Source organism: Leucopleurus acutus (assembly GCF_964270905.1).
Source record: "Leucopleurus acutus genome assembly, chromosome: 10".
NCBI classification, from domain to species: Eukaryota; Metazoa; Chordata; class Mammalia; order Artiodactyla; family Delphinidae; genus Leucopleurus; species Leucopleurus acutus.
Genome location: NC_139153.1, coordinates 39,098,581 through 39,114,098, shown reverse-complemented (window position 1 = coordinate 39,114,098; position 15,518 = coordinate 39,098,581). Strand labels below are relative to the sequence as shown.

The 15,518-nt window shown below is 59.9% G+C and overlaps 2 protein-coding genes across 2 annotated transcripts; one reads left to right on the top strand and one right to left on the bottom strand.

Annotated features, from left to right (window-relative positions):
- The first annotated feature begins 784 nt into the window (after nucleotides 1-784).
- Nucleotides 785-9,734, top strand: APEH (acylaminoacyl-peptide hydrolase). Its single transcript, XM_082848111.1, has 22 exons — nucleotides 785-951; nucleotides 1,027-1,159; nucleotides 1,623-1,749; nucleotides 2,126-2,219; nucleotides 2,319-2,394; nucleotides 2,484-2,647; nucleotides 2,814-2,951; nucleotides 3,048-3,139; nucleotides 3,222-3,262; nucleotides 3,347-3,468; nucleotides 3,927-3,987; nucleotides 5,234-5,331; nucleotides 5,979-6,030; nucleotides 6,869-6,957; nucleotides 7,393-7,531; nucleotides 8,024-8,107; nucleotides 8,192-8,272; nucleotides 8,614-8,702; nucleotides 8,796-8,986; nucleotides 9,095-9,197; nucleotides 9,282-9,388; nucleotides 9,479-9,734. Exons 1-22 carry the CDS (start codon nucleotides 940-942, stop codon nucleotides 9,582-9,584), a joined length of 2,199 nt encoding a protein of 732 aa, XP_082704237.1. The 5' UTR covers nucleotides 785-939; the 3' UTR covers nucleotides 9,585-9,734.
- A 449-nt stretch (nucleotides 9,735-10,183) lies between these two features.
- On the bottom strand, nucleotides 10,184-14,926 carry MST1 (macrophage stimulating 1; the record flags this gene model as incomplete). The annotated part of the gene is made up of 18 exons (XM_082847783.1): nucleotides 10,184-10,400; nucleotides 10,504-10,643; nucleotides 10,745-10,851; nucleotides 10,932-11,078; nucleotides 11,219-11,296; nucleotides 11,467-11,587; nucleotides 11,678-11,713; nucleotides 11,806-11,942; nucleotides 12,091-12,193; nucleotides 12,284-12,414; nucleotides 12,596-12,764; nucleotides 12,939-13,057; nucleotides 13,208-13,328; nucleotides 13,409-13,545; nucleotides 13,626-13,740; nucleotides 13,824-13,936; nucleotides 14,016-14,163; nucleotides 14,833-14,926. The coding sequence occupies 18 exons, from the start codon at nucleotides 14,924-14,926 to the stop codon at nucleotides 10,239-10,241; spliced, it is 2,178 nt and encodes a 725-aa protein (XP_082703909.1). The 3' UTR covers nucleotides 10,184-10,238.
- Nucleotides 14,927-15,518: the final 592 nt, after the last annotated feature.

Below are 15,518 nucleotides of genomic sequence, written 5' to 3'. Positions count from 1 at the left end.
CCCACACGCTCATGATCCCCAGCAAGGTGCCACTGAGCGGGGCGGGTGAGGGCTGCAGGGGCAGATAGCTTCTGGGGTAGGCCTGGTGCCCGATAAGACCAGGCGACACCCTGTTACCTTTGCACCCGCCCTTCTTTGCCCCACGCCCCGGAGCTCCAGGGCTCGAGCTCTGCGCCCCCTGCCAGGAGCGCACCTCTGCCCTTCTTTCCTCGTCGGCCTGAGAGCCCCTCCAGAGCAGGGCCTGGCACCGTCTGGTGAATGCTTGCCTCGTAATGGACCAGAAGGACCCGACAGTTAGGCTCCGGGCTGCGGAAGACCCCAGCTGGGGCTGACTTCGGCTTGCACCCTGCCTCTCACGCCCCCGCCCCTCATCTCTCTTTTCCTCGACTTTACCCTCGCAGGGCTCAGCCCCTCCCTCCCACCCCACCCCCGCGTCTTCGGAGTCCTCGGTCCGCAGCCTCTCAGGTCCTGCCCCCGGATGCTTAGGGGCCACCCCCGTCCGGCCTCATCTGCCCTCCTCCCGCGGGCCCTGTCGTTCTTCACACACCTCGCCCCTCCCTACAGACCCGCTCCTTTATTCCGTTTCGACAGCGCCACCCCTTCTTCTCGGAAGCCCCATTCCCTCCCCTCTCAGTAATAGGCCGGGCCTTGGCCCACAGAGCTCGCCTCTCTCCAGCCTAGCCCACCCCGAAGGGCCTGCTCCTTTCCCCGAGGTCCCTGCTCTTCCCCTCCAGGACTCCTGGGGCCGCAGCTCCAACTTGTTCCTCGCAGGCCCCACCTCCTTACCATCGAGGCCCCGCCCCTCGTCTAATCGTCCTCGCTCATTCGTCGAAAGTCCCGCCCCTCTCACTGTGCGGCAAGGCCGCGGCGGAGACTGGCCGGGCTTCTCACTTCCGGGCGCCTGAACGCCCCGCCTCACCCCGGCGGCCCAGAGCCACCATGGAGCGGCAGGTGAGGGAGCGGCCCGCGGTTCCCGTGGTCTTTGCAGCCCGGGCCGGGCCTGACCCTGCTGTGTCCCCTGCGCAGGTGCTGCTGAACGAGCCCGAAGAGGCGGCGGCGCTGTACCGGGACCTTAGCCGCCAGCCCGCGCTGAGCGCCGCCTGCCTGGGCCCGGAGGTCACCACGCAGTACGGGGGTTGTTACCGGACGGTGCACACTGGTGTGTGTATGGAGGGGAGTCGGTGGAGAGGAGGGAGGCGTGGAGGGCTAGCTGCCTGACAGTGCACACGGGTGTGTGGAGAAGGCCGGGCTTGGAGAGTGTGGGCGTGGAACAGTGCATCCGTAAGAGGTCTGAGCACACAGGTATATGGGGGGGCGGCCTATTTGGAGTATTATGGGATGGTGCCCATGAGTGCAGAGTGTGGGCCTTGTAAGGGTCACCCCCGTCATCGTATCCCACACCTGCTCTCAAGATTCTAGGGTGGATGCTAGGAGCAGTAATCGTTTCTCTCCAAGACGTTGTCAGCCTAGGCTCTGGAGGCCTAGACTTGAGAGTTGTGGCCAAGTGTTGCCCATCCTGCCCCCCAGAATATCTGGAGATAGACTGAGAGAGGTGGGGTAGGGGAGGGGGTAGCCTGTGCTGGGACTGGTCAAGTTGAGCAGCCTCATGCCTCTTCTCGCAGAGTGGACCCAGAGGGACCTGGAACGCATGGAGAACATCCGATTCTGCCGCCAGTACCTGGTGTTCCATGATGCGGACTCAGTGGTGTTTGCAGGGCCTGCGGGCAACAGTGTGGAGACCCGGGGCGAGTAAGTTTGAAGGAGGAAGCTTGTAGGCAAGGCCATGGCCATCTGCAAGCCTTTTATGAATGCCCACCCTGTGCCTTGGTGTGGGTAGGGCCCAGAAGGGAAGCCAGGAGCCAGATCCCTGACCCTTGGGAGCTCAGGTAGTAGTGACATGGTCACAAGCATTGGAGGCTTGCTCCAAACTTGGGCTGGGACTAGAGTCCCTGCCCCAGGGAAGGGAGGCAAGGCAGCTGCCGTGGTAGGGCTAGAAGGGCTGCAGGGGCAGTTGTGGGCCAGAGCCTCAAGAATCTTGTCTAAGAGGTTGTGGCCAATAAGGGGACAGGATGGGCTATCACTGGGTGGGAGGTAATACTGACCTGCTCCCCTATATCCTCCTCAGGCTGCTGAGCAGAGAATCTCCTTCAGGCACCATGAAAGCTGTGCTGCGCAAGGCTGGAGGGCCGGGCGCTGGGGAGGAGAAGCAGTTTTTGGAGGTAAGTCTGCATAGGACCACGTGGTGGGTAACTGGGGGCTCAGTCCCACGGATAAGGCTCTGTTGGAGGATAGGCAACCTGACTCCCAGATGTCCTTAGGTTTGGGAGAAGAACCGGAAGCTCAAGAGCTTCAACCTGTCAGCGCTGGAGAAACATGGGCTGGTTTATGAGGATGGTGAGGCATCTGGCTGGTGAGCAGGCAGGGCGGACAGGAGGGGCAGCCATAGCCCAGGGCTTCCCCTGATCGGCCTTCCTTGCACCCAGACTGCTTTGGCTGCCTGTCCTGGTCGCACTCGGAGACACACTTATTATACGTGGCAGAGAAGAAGCGCCCCAAGGCTGAGTCCTTCTTTCAGACCAAAGCCTTGGACGTCAGTGGCAGCGATGACGAGGTGGCCAGGCTGAAGAAGCCAGACCAGGCCATTAAGGTGCTCATGGCCATGGCCAGTCCATGAAGGCCCCTCAGGGCAGTGCTGGGGTCCACTATGCTCTCTGCCCACACTGTGCCTATCAGAACCAGGGAGGTACTGGCTTCTAGGGGGCAGGGCCATCTCCTGCAAGACAGGCTGGGCATTGAGTGTCTTGTGTTCTCAGGGGGATCAATTTTTATTTTACGAAGATTGGGGAGAAAACTTGGTTTCCAAAAGCACTCCTGTACTCTGTGTGCTGGATGTCGAGAGTGGCAACATCTCTGTGCTTGAGGGGGTCCCTGAGAGTGTGTCCCCTGGACAGGTTAGTGCTGACTTGGCCTACATGACTCCGAAAGTCTGGGGCCCCTGCCTGAGCTACTGTCCCTTGTTCACACCTGCCCTGTGGTCTTTTTTACAGGCATTCTGGGCCCCTGGAGACACAGGTGTTGTGTTTGTGGGCTGGTGGCATGAGCCCTTCCGGCTGGGCATCCGCTTCTGCACCAATCGAAGGTGAGGACAGTCGAAGGGGCAGGGCAGGGGGCCTTGCAGCTCAGACTGGCCTTGAAGCTGAGTGTCTCTCTGGTGGTTCCAGGTCAGCCCTGTACTATGTAGACCTCATCGGGGGGAAGTGTGGTAAGTGCTGGCACCTACCTGTGCTTCACTGACACACACTGGCCCTGGCAGCCTGCATGATGCTTGCATTTCTGTCTGGTCCAGAGCTCCTCTCGGATGACTCTCTGGCTGTCTCTTCTCCCCGGCTGAGCCCAGACCAATGTCGCATCGTCTACCTGAGGTTCCCATCTCTGGTCCCGCATCAGCAGTGTGGGCAGTTGTGCCTGGTGAGCTGGGGTGGGGGTGGGGGGAGGTCAGCAAGAGGAGGGGATGGCAGATGAGAGCTGAAGGGTCAGCTTCATCTCCCCATGGCCTCCTCAGTGGACCTCCTGTCCTGGGTACAGTGATGGTGTGAGTTCTGCCTTTCCTTCTCTCCAGGCAAGGCCTGGAGGCTGAGAGTGCTGTCATGGGGGCTCTGCACAATCAAAACTCACCACCTTGAGAGCATCCTCTGTCTAGGAGAATGCTCCTCCCTTTGCTTCTCATCTGCACGTGGCCAGGCTCTGCAAGGGGCTGGGATATAATGGGCAGTTACAGAGTCTCAGTCCTTGTAAAAGGGCCCCTCCAGACATCTGCTCCAGGTCACCAGAAAGGAGATACATCAGGCCTCTCTCAGGTCCTCCCCTCCCTGCCCTGAGGGCACTGCCAGTCCCCTGATGAGCCTGACCATTGTGTTCTGTTGCAGTATGACTGGTATACCAGGGTTACCTCCGTGGTGGTGGACGTTGTGCCTCGGCAGCTGGGAGGTAAGGGGTGTCGGCTGGGTGGGTGCCAAGGAACATGCAGTTCTGTTTTCCTGCCATCTGTTATCCCTGCTCAGGGCCAGCCTCCTCAGCTCTTCCTGCCTGGGTTCCTTCTGAAGTCTCCCCGCTGCTGGGCCAGCCCCAGGTTCAGCCTCTGCAGGGGGTGGGGCCATTACTATAGGGAATGGTTCTCATAGAAGGTCAGCTGGACCAAAGCTGAGATCCGAGTGGCCCAAGCTGGCTGAGGCTTGAGATTATTTCATTTGTGCCGCAGCCCATGGATTTATCTTGTTTTTCCAGTGGCTGCTTAAAGCCACTGCTCCTTCAAGGGGTCTCGGAAAGTACACTAGATTGGCAGGTCCTGCCCCAAGGGTGCTCATTCTCCCACTCCCAGCCTCCACCCCAGCGTTTGTCTAGTCCAAGCCCTTGAGGCAGCAGGGTCTCTGGGAGGGTGGCTCTTGGCTGACAAGCTCCAGTCACAGTCCCGGGTGCTCACAACTCTGCTTGGGATCCCAGACTATCCCAAGGACGTGAGGGGTGAGTCTCTTGTTTTCTTAGGCCGCCTGGTCAGTTCCAGGAGTCAAGGACAAGGGATGGCCTTCTTTTCCTGTCTTTGGGTTACAGGGATGCAGCAGTGGGGACCTGGTCTGAATCCTAACTCTGCCCCTTATTAGCTGTGTGTTCTTGGACAGTATCCTGACCCCCTGATCTTCCATTTATTTATGTGAGGAGAGGGTGGTTGTTCCTGCCTTCTTTGTAGGATTGTAGTGAGGGGTAAATGAGTGATGATGTTAGAGGGTAGGATTTATTCAGGCCCAAGTGCCAGGTACTCTGCTAAGTACGGTTAGAGACAGACAGGTGTCTTGGTTACAGCATCCGCTGCCTCCCAGCGGCCCTTAAGAGCAGCTCAGAGGAATGCCAGTGCATTCAGTTTCTATCAGAAGCTCTTCAGCTCCGCCTCTCTTGGGCCCTCAGAGGCCTCTGCCCCTCAGCCCCCTCTTCAAGCAGCTCCTCATTACCTAGGGTACCCCCATGTATGTGGCTGTTGTTCTGTCACAGTTCTGGGGCCCCAGGTGAATTCCCCAGCGACCCGGGCTGCCTCATAGTCTGGACACACACACACACACGCACGCACGCACATACACACACACACACACACACACACACACACACACACACACACATAGTCTGGACACACACACACACCCCTCCACTCTTGGACGTGGCCCCCAGCTCTCTGCCTTTGCAGAGAACTTCTCTGGGATCTACTGCAGCCTTCTGCCTCCGGGATGCTGGTCAGCTGACAGCCAGAGAGTGGTTTTTGACTCAGCTCAGCGCAGCCGGCAGGTGAGGAGCCCTGACTGTGTTGAGAGGCAGCCCTCAACCAACCCCCAGGAGCTGTGGGCCTGGGACATAGCACACACACACTGCCAGGTGGACCGCCCAGCTCACAGGTCTCCCTGGCCCCTTAAGGCCCTGCCTGCCCCTGTCCTGGACTCATTTTTCCTTGAGGGGGCTGGCTGCCCTGGTACCCCACAACAGAGCCCTTGGCCCTTTCTCCTGAGGCAGAGATGCAAAGCCCCCACCCTCAGCATTTCCATGTGGTGGGCAAGGGGGCTGCCACTGGGGCGGGCCCCTGAACACCATACGGGGAGCTGATGGAGATGGGACAGCAGCTTTCTCCCAGGGACTGTGTGGGGACACCACAGTGTGCCAGACTCCTTTGGGGTTAGATATCGTTTGGTCCTCAGGGTAGCTCTAAGGGGCTCAAAGGCATTCCTTATCTTGCCCAGGGTCACTTAGCAAGTTGTGATGGAACTGGGATTTGAACCCAGGCCCTCAGGCCACTCCCTACTGCACTGAGTAGCTATCACCATACTCACTCACAGCTCTGGCCTTGGCCCAAGGGTCCCCAAGAGGGTAGAGAGGAGGTGGGGGCAGGACCCATAGGGCTGTTGGATGTGGTACCACACATGGCCTCCTCTCTGCTTCAGGACCTGTTTGCTGTGGACACCCAGATGGGCAGTGTGACCTCTCTGACGGCTGGTGAGCAGGGCTGGCGAGTGGGCCAGCCAGGCCAGGGGAGGGACTGGAGCTCAAGCATGTGGGGCAGCACTCTCGGCCACTCTGCACCACTGACTGTCCCACAGCCTTTACTGACAGTCTTGCGAGGACCCTGCCTATGCAGGACCCTTACCCAGCCAGCAGACTGCCTCCTGGCTCTGCTCTGCTCCCTGTGTCCTGGCATTGCCTCAGCACGGCCCCCACCCTACTTCTCAAACCCACAAAATTCTCTCTTGCCAAGATCTGCCAGAGTCATCCTTCCCTCTCCCCAAACCTCAGGCAGAGGCACCTCTGCCAACCCAGGGCGCAGAAGCCCTGGGTTGGCTCCCTGATCTTCCTCTTACCCAGGCCTGATGATTCTGCACCTAAAGTGTTTTTGAGTCCTCCACCTGCCCTGGCTGTACTCGCTCCTCCACAAAGCTACCAAAGGATTGTTCCCAAACTGCATCTCATTGTATAGTATCTGCTTAAGAATCTGAATCTCCTTGGACCCTACTGCCTAGAATTAGCACCTCCCCCCCAGCCTTCTGGGCCTAGCTGCCACCCCTGCAGACGGCAGTCATCAGGTGGTGGGTGGTTGTGCCATGTGGTCTGGTGTGTCCCCAGATCTGGCAGTCCCAGGGGACAACCAGCGCCTGCTGGATGAATGGACTGAGAAGGCGGCTCACCCAGAGCTGTGTGCGGTTGTCTGTGACAGTCCCTCTGTGGGCATCCCTTTGCTTCCCAGGGAATAAGGGGCACCTCACTATAAAGCCTCCAGCCTGGGACTCTGGCTCTGCAGGGACTGGGTGGGAATAGTGGTGGCATCTGCCTTGTCCAGGGGGGTCAGGTGGAAGCTGGAAGCTGCTCACAATTGACCGGGACCTCATGGTGGCACAGTTCTCCACGCCCAGCCTACCCCCATGCCTGGTGAGTGTTGGTGGGCCCCAGGCCAGGAGGCAGGGATTCGGTGCAGGCAGAGTTCCCCAGGTCAGGGAACTGGCCCGAGTCTGACTGTGGCTGGTCAGCATGTGAGAGGCCAAGGTGTGGACCCAGCCCAGTATAGTCCACGAGGGTCTGGCACTATGGGGAGAAACTACTGGGTTAAGGTTTGCTCTGTTCAGAACAGGGTGCCTGGGAAAGTGCTCAGTCCTCTAGCATAACAGCCTAGAAGCTGAGGAGGGAGGGGTACATGTGTGTGGTTGTGTGAGTACCTGTGTATATACCAGCTCATGACAGGAGTCCATGCTGGGCCCTCTGGAGGTGGGCAGATGGCCCAATATAATGAGAGCTGCCCACTCGCACACTGGTGGAAAGGCAGGGAGGCAGCCAGGCCACCTGTGACACACTCTTTCCCTTTGGCAGAAAGTTGGGTTCCTGCCTCCTGAGGGGAAGGAGCAGGCGGTATCATGGGTGTCCCTGGAGGAGGCCGAGCCCATTCCTGAAATCTCCTGGAGCATCCGGGTACTACAGCCACCCCCAGAGCAAGAGCATGTGCAGTATGGTGAGCTGGGCAGGGGTAGAGGGGCACCTTCTCCAAGTTCCCCAGCACAGTGTCTGTGGTCACCTTTCCCGTCTCCTGTCTCACATTTTGGGATTTTTTGAGATTACCTCTAAGAGGTTTTTTTTTCCCTCTTGTGGACGGTCATGGGGAGTAGTGTCCAGGCATCTGAGCACCTACTCTGGGTATCAGAGCTGGGCATCACCAGGCCAGATCGTCTGCAGTGGGATAACGGAGCCCAAAGAAGACAGGCCTGTGTAAGGCCTCTGTGACCACACCTCCTCCAGAATGTTGTCCTTGCAGAGACTGGGACTCCCTGACTAGGGCAGAAGGAGCATGAGCGTCCTGGGGTCCATGTGTCACAGTGTGGGCTACTTTGGCCAGGTCTCTTGTTTCAGAGGTCAGCTGCACACCTGCAGCTACAGCTGAGGCCTTGGCTGGGGAAGCCCCTCGGCAGTAGACCTGGCTCTGCTGATTGCTGCTTTTCCCCTGCAGCTGGCCTTGACTTTGAAGCAATCCTTCTGCAGCCCAGCGACCCTCCAGATAAGACCCAGGTGCCCATGGTGGTCATGCCCCACGGTAGGCAACTGGCCTAAGGGTCCCTGCCCTTCCACAATCCCTCCTAGCTAGCTCTTTCACCTTCTCTCTGTTCCCTATCTGCAGGGGGACCCCATTCATCCTTTGTCACTGCCTGGATGCTGCTCCCAGCCATGCTTTGCAAGATGGGCTTTGCAGTACTACTAGGTGAGGGAGCAGGGTGCTGCAGCTCTGATAGAGCTGTGGGGTGGTGGTGATGGTGTGGGCCTGGTCTGTACAAGCACTGCGGGTACCACCCTAGTCTCCAGGCCTCTGGTAATCACTATCAGAAACTGCCCTGGCCAGTCTCTGGCTCCATGGCATGGTGATAACATGAAGTAACTTGCAACTGCCACAGAAAGGGTGTGTGGTCACTGGGCAGTCTCAAATCTCTTGGCCCCTTCCCCTTGAGTCTGGTGCAGCTAGCCTCAAGGCCTACTTCACATATAGGTGAAAGGGTGCTGGGAAGGTCACTTGACCACCCTGTCTGGTCCCTCCCTGGCCTCCAGTGAATTATCGTGGCTCCACGGGCTTTGGCCAGGACAGCATCCTCTCCCTCCCCGGCAATGTGGGCCACCAGGATGTGAAGGACGTCCAGGTAGCAGGGGCTGGGGCTTCTGGACGGGCTGGGGGTGTGGCTCCATTCAGCTGGGCAGGCAGCTGGCTGCAGCATGATCTGCCCACCCTGTAGTTTGCAGTAGAGCAGGTGCTCCAGGAGGAACACTTTGATGCAGGCCATGTGGCCCTTATGGGTGGTTCCCATGGTGGCTTCCTGTCCTGCCACCTGATTGGTCAGTACCCGGAGACCTACGGTGCCTGCGTGGTGCGGAACCCTGTGATCAACATTGCCTCCATGATGGGCTCCACTGACATCCCTGACTGGTGGGTGTGCCCAGAGGTCCCCGCCCTTCTCCCCCCTCACTACGTACCCTCATGGAGCTCCGGCAGGCCCCAGAGCTCCTGGGCCTGCATCATCTCAGTGTCTTGTAGGTGCGTGGTGGAGGCTGGCTTCCCCTACAGCAGCAACTGCCTGCCAGACCTCAACATGTGGGGTGAGATGCTGCACAAGTCGCCCATCAAGTACACCCCTCAGGTACGCAGCCCTCCCCCTGCCCAGTGCACCACCAATCTGTCCAGGGCCCCGGGCCCTGCTCACCTCCACTCCCCACATACCTAGGTGAAGACACCAGTGTTACTGATGCTGGGCCAGGAGGACCGGCGTGTGCCCTTCAAGCAGGGCATGGAGTATTACCGTGCCCTCAAGGCCCGAAACGTGCCCGTTCGGTGAGTACAGCAAGACAGCCCTGGCAGCTGGTGGGCAGGTGAGCAGGGAAGGATCCTCAATCCTCAAACATTGCTGCCCAACCCTTACAGGCTCCTGCTCTATCCCAAAAGCACCCATGCACTATCAGAGGTGGAGGTGGAATCAGACAGCTTCATGAATGCTGCGCTCTGGCTGTGCACTCACTTGGGCAACTGAAGCCCTACCACTCTGTATGAGCTGGGTGACATATGCCACACTTGGCTCTTGGAGAGCCCCAGGGTCTGGCAGAGCGGCAAGAGGCTTCCTGGGCTCTGGACTTCATGGATGGGTGAGCCGAGGAATGTGGGCTATATACTCATAATAAATGAGGACACAGAGTCTAGTTCCTGCTGGTACTTTGTACCAAGCCACCCCTAACCCCAGCCCCACCCTTGGGGTTCAGAGACCATAGGCCCTGGGTATGGTAGCCATAAGGACGGCAACTACTTCCAGCGTGAGAGGGGAGGGGACAGCGAGAGGCTCAGCTGCTGCCTGTCCTGGCCAAGTAGGACTCCACCAGGCTAGCTCCCTCTACTGCAGCCCCTTCTGTTAGAAACTGCCCTACACCACCCTTCTCCTCCCAACAGTTTATTTAGGGGACTAGTGAGGCCCTGCCCTTCACAGCACCCACAGGCTAAGGTAGTGCTAGGGTCAGATCGCCCAGCCCAAGTTGTGTTGGACTCTGCCACTCAGGCCCTAATGAGGAGTTGCCAATTCATTCCCTAGAAGTAAAGGCTAAGAAGCACCCTGCACAGGCATAAAGAGGAAAGGTGGCTTTATGTCTGACAGAAAGCTTCGTCCTCCCCAAGGCCCACAGGATTGAGGCTGGGACTAGCCCAGCCTCATGACCTTGTGAATCCAGTCCACAAACACAGAGACACGCATGAAGATGGATGGCCAGCGGGGCCGTGCGCACACTCGGTTGGGGATTATAATTCCCTCCAGGACCCAGCAGTCGTGAGTAAAGCAGGCAAGTGGGCCCCCGTAGTCACCCTGGTAGGTGCAAGAACTGGTGAGGGCCTGGACCATGGTAGAGACTAGCCCGCTTCGGGGTGAAGCAGTACATTTTCAGCTTGCCAGGGGCCCTGCCACTGACCTCACAGGCTCCAGCAGGGGCCAACAGTCCTTCAGTGCACATCTCACTCTCGCGTACGCGACCTCGGTGCTTGATGTTACATTCCCGGTTGGAGATGACATTGAGGGAGGCTATGTTCAGGACCGTGTTGTCCCCTGTACCTACAGTGAAAAGAATGGGAAGAAGGATAGGGTCTGTGGGTAGTACACAAGGCTGGGCCTCTTGGCCTGGAACAGTCCATGCCCCTGCAGTGTACTCTTACCTTTGGTCTCGCCCCAGCCTGCGATCTCACACTTGGTGCCTGGAGGCACCACATACCACTCAGGGGGCAGGCAGATCAGGGCCACACGCTGGTTCAGGGTCGCAGGTCTTCAGCAAGAATGACGGCATTCAGGGTCTGAGGCCACAAGGCCCAGCCCCACCTCACACCCTCTTGACTTGTCACACACCTCTCCAGCTTGAGCAGAACAAGCTGGGAGCCAGAGGGCCCGCAGACCATCTTGGCCATTGAGATGCGCTGCAGGCCTGGCTGCCCGGGCTGTGGGTCCTGGAACAGGGTGCCTAGCCATACCTCATAGCCAGTGAGAGGCCCATGGCTGAGAGAGAAGCTCTGCTACATCAGTCGAGACTCAATAGTCTGCTGCCCAACACTCACCCATTGGCTTGCCTAGGGAAGGTGGCTAAGGGGGAGAGGAAGGCATGGGGTTGGGAGTCCCCAAACCCAAGGAAGGCTCACCAAGAGGAGAAGCACTGCCGGGCAGTCAGAACCCACTGCTCCTTCACTAGGGAGCCTCCGCAGAAGTGCTGGCCCTGCCTGGAGGAGTGCAGGTTAGGAAACGGTCCTGAGACACAGACACAGGCTGGACCTGCCATGTCTTGGCTAGGATCTGTGAGGCTGGGGCAGGTTCCCGCCCCCCTACTGGCACAAGCACAGAGGATGTAGCATCAGCCCCTGTCTTGGAGAATCAGGCAGTTGTGCCTCACCGGTTGCGCAAGCTGACTGTCCAGGGTGAGTTCCCAGGCTGGCCGCCCACCACACGCAGCTTGGAGCGCCATGGGTCCAGGCGGGTCACTCTCTTGCCACACTTCTCAAACAGCACCTGGTCTGGGGGATAGAATGTGCTGTTTGAAACCCCGGACTGGATGGAGATGGGGGGTAAAGGGACCACGACGCATAACTGGCCCAAGTTCGTACCTGGGGGCTCCAGGATGGACGGCGGTTGGTCATCATCTGAAAGACCCAAGTTCAACCGCGTTAAGGGAGCCAGCCTTTGGCGGTGGAGGCTAGGGGCGGGGCCCCGGGGCTGTGTCGCCCGTGCTCACCGCAGCGCCGCAGTGCACAGTAGTCGAACGTAGTCCCCGGATCTGTGGTGTAGCACCAGGGCCCGTGACTATCCCCGTCTGGGTTCCTGCAGAAGTTCTCCTCCAGTGGTGCGTGTGGGGCGGAGGTGGGGGTGAACCTAGGCGGGAGGGGGAGCAAAATCAAAGGGTAATCCCAAGCCCTCGCAAGCCTCCAGTTGGAGAGCCGAGGCATGCCGCCCTAGGATTAGTCCCGGGCGGGGCCTGTGGCCTCGGTCTGGGAGACACCAGGCGCGCTGGCGGACTTACTGCGGCTTGTGCGGCGTCCCCGCGGACCAGCGCTGACACCGGACGCCCTTTCGGGTCTTGCTGACTGAGCCGCGGTACAGTTCCCCCGCGCCATGGTAGCAGTCTGCGGCGGGCGGACGGACGGGGGCGACCGTCAGCCGGTTCTCGCCCCAGCCCTCCGGCCCCGTGCGTCCAGCCCCAGCTCAGGCCTTACCCTCGGGCCGCACGTCGTCGGTGCAGCGCCGGATCTGGTAGCAGAAGGCCACGCGCATGCCAGGCCGCGATGTGAAGCACCAGGGCGCCTCCGATCCGTCGGGGTTCCGACAGAAGTTCTCCCGAAGGTCCCTGAGCAAGCACGCAGCTCAGCCCGGGTGGGTCCCAGGTCATGGGCTGGCCAGCCCGCCTGGGCGGGAGCCCAGCCTCCAGCTCCTCCCCAAGCCCCGCCTCCTTTCAAGCCCCGCCCGGGGCCCCCCTCAGGTCCCACCCGCAGGAGTAGCAGGCTCCCAGCGGCGGCCAGCCAACTCACTTGCACGCATACTTTTCCGGCGCAAAGCGATGCTGATGCGGATGCTGCGCGTCCCAACGCTGGCAGGGCACGCCCGCAGCGGTGGTGTTGACCGTGCCCCGGTAGCCCTCGCCTTTCCCGCGGAAGCAATTGAGCGTCGTGGCCTCCCGGCGCGGCTGTGCCTCGGACCCTTGGATGGATCGAGGCCGGTCGGAGCCCGAGTGGGAGGTGAGACTGGGGCTGGGGCGGAGCCCCACTGTTGTTGGGCCACCACCGGGTCACGCCCAGCCCCTCCTCTAGTCCCAGCCAGGCCCCGCCCCCACGTGTCCCAGGTGCCCTCCCAGGCCCCGCCCTCACGCTCTACCGCAGCGGGGGAGGTCGCAGAACTCTCGCTTCATCTGCGGGTCCGCGGTATAGCACCAGGGCCGCTCCGAGCCGTCCGGATTCCGGCAATAGTTGTCGTCCAGACTTTTGTCCAGGAACCTAGAGGCGGTGGCCGGGCGTGAACAAGAGCCTGGGACTCAGGCCCTGTCTGGCCCCAACCAACTATGTGCTGCCTTACATCGCCCCGCCCCTGGAGTGCTGGGCCCTCCCCTTGCCCGCCCTCCTCCTGCCGAGCCCGCCCACGCGTACTTGCGGGGCTCGAAGGGGTGAGGGTGCGGGTGCTGCAGGTCCCAGCGCTGACACTCGCGTCCTGACTCCGTGCGGTCCACTGAGCCGCGGTAGTCCTCGCCATTGCACCAAAGGCAAGCGGCTGGAGACACAGGGCCGATGGGTTCGTGGACAGGCGTGGGCATGCTCCTCCCGCCCCAGGCTTGACCCGGAGCTGCTTACCCTCCCGGCAAGACTTAATGCCGCAGCTCTGGAAGCGCACGGCAGGGTCTGTTGTGTAGCACCAGGGACCTCTGGGGTCCCTATCCGGGTTGCGGCAGAAGTTGTCGTCCAAGCCATTTCGAAGTGTGGGTGTGTACCTGTGAGAGTAGCAATACAGTGCGTACTGGGGGCAGGCGCCAGGCCGGCAGGGACAGAGGGGAGCTGCAGTCTGTCTCACTTGTGGTCATTGGGGAACCTGTGGCTCCAGCGCTGGCAGGGTAGGCCACCCATGGTGATGGCCACGGTGCCCCGGTACTCGACCCCATTGTCCATGATGCAAGTCCGAACATAGACTGGGAGCAAAAGACCCAGGATCAACAAGGCCTGCGACCCCAGCAGCCCTCTCCCCAGCCCGCCCTTCTCTGCAGCCACTCACTTTTCTTTTGGAAGAGATCACAGCGCCTGGAACGCTGCAGCCGTGTATGAGGTGAGTGCTGGGTCCATGGCAGCAACTGGCAACCGTGGCTGCTCACATTGTAGTGGAAGGCCCTGGGAGGAGGAGCCACAGGGTAACTCAGTGCCCAGGTTCCCCTACCTCCAGTGTTATCTAGGTCCTTTGGCCACTCACCTGCAGTCCAGTAGGGGCCCACAAAGCCCTGCACATTCCTCAGCATTTGCCACATCTTCTTGCCAAGGCCTGGGCCCCACTGTGTGTAGCAGGTGTTGCAGCTCCGTACCCCAGAGCACCTGGAAGTCATTCAAGGGCGAGCGCTGCCCTGCAGGGTGGGCATGCGTGTCAGCACATGTATATCAGCACGTGCACACTTTATTCATTCAGGGGATCAAACTACAAGGCCTCTGGAGTGGACCCTGTCAGCCTATTCAAGGGTCAGACCCCTGTACTGGGTGGGAGAAGCAGGCCCAGGCATGATAGTTATCACTAATGCACCTGTTTAGTGGGCAAGGCACTAGGCTCAGCTGTAAAACATATACTCTGAGAGCAGTGGGTGATGGTGCTTGCCCCATGGAGCTTATCCCATCTAATTTCTCAGATGAGACTGAGAAGGCTCAGAGGTATCTTATTAACCATGCAGAGGCCCAACCCAAGCATTCTGACTCCAAGTCTAGGCTCTCACTAGCATAAGGGCATATGCTAAATTAGAGAATTAGATCTGCCTCATAAGGGGTAATTGCCTGCACGTGTGCCTGCGTCTGTGTGGCCCTAATACTGCCTCAATGCTACAGCAGACTTTTTAACGCAGGCCTGAATAGGCAACGTGTTTATGTGTTCCTGGGGCTGCCCCGCTCTGTGAAAGAAGCCAAGGTCACTCGCTGCTCCATGCCCAATAGGAAAGTAAGTTCCTGGCTCAAAGAGCCGGGTGGGCCTGGGGCCAACCCCTTTCTGAACGCAGATGGGGATCAGGGCTGAGGGGAAGGGCACTCACCAGGGGCCCCTAAGAACCCCGTCAGAAGCAGCAGGAGTGGGAGCCACCCCATCCTCCTGGCTGGAGGCTGCACTGTGACCCACCACAGCCCCATCCGGGAAGTTGTGAAACCTGTCCCTACGGGATTGGGTGGCTCTGTCTCCACACCCCCACTGTAGACTTGCTGGGGCCTGACCTGAGACCCAGTGGCAGGAATGGGGGTGGTGCCAGGCCTTAGGCCCTATAGGTGAGGTACAAGTGTCCTCACTCTGGCACATTTAGCCCCCCGAGAGGCCTCCCTATGTAGTGGGCAGTGTTGGAAAGGTTCAGTGGGGACACTTGAGGGCCCCACTGCCCCCCTCCCTTAGCCCCACCCCCTCCCCCTCCCCGCACCCTAGGCTGCTTTGAAGGGAAGGGCAGTGTGGACATGGTTGCTGCCAGAGGCCTAGGTTCCAGCCCGAAGGTGGTGATATTAAACTTTTCTGAGCTTCAGCTTTCCCCTGTAAAGTGGAGAATATTCCCTGCCCCAGCCTCAAGGAGCCTGCCCCTTTTGCTGTCTTATCGGCCCCAGCTGGAGGCAGGTCTGCCCACGCCCCTGTCAGCAGAGCCCAGAGAGGCTCCCCTCGCCCCGCCAGAGGTGCCATCCCAGGGAAGATGAGCGAGGCCACCCTTCTGGCCTGAATGGAGGTGAGGGTGACAGGTGGCAG

Bases quoted from the DNA above. Each gene is read 5' to 3' on its own strand.
- APEH (XM_082848111.1), top strand. The intron at 3,140-3,221 runs GTGAGGACAGTC...TGGTGGTTCCAG, and splicing joins CGCTTCTGCACCAATCGAAG to GTCAGCCCTGTACTATGTAG. The intron at 7,532-8,023 runs GTGAGCTGGGCA...TTTCCCCTGCAG, and splicing joins GCAAGAGCATGTGCAGTATG to CTGGCCTTGACTTTGAAGCA.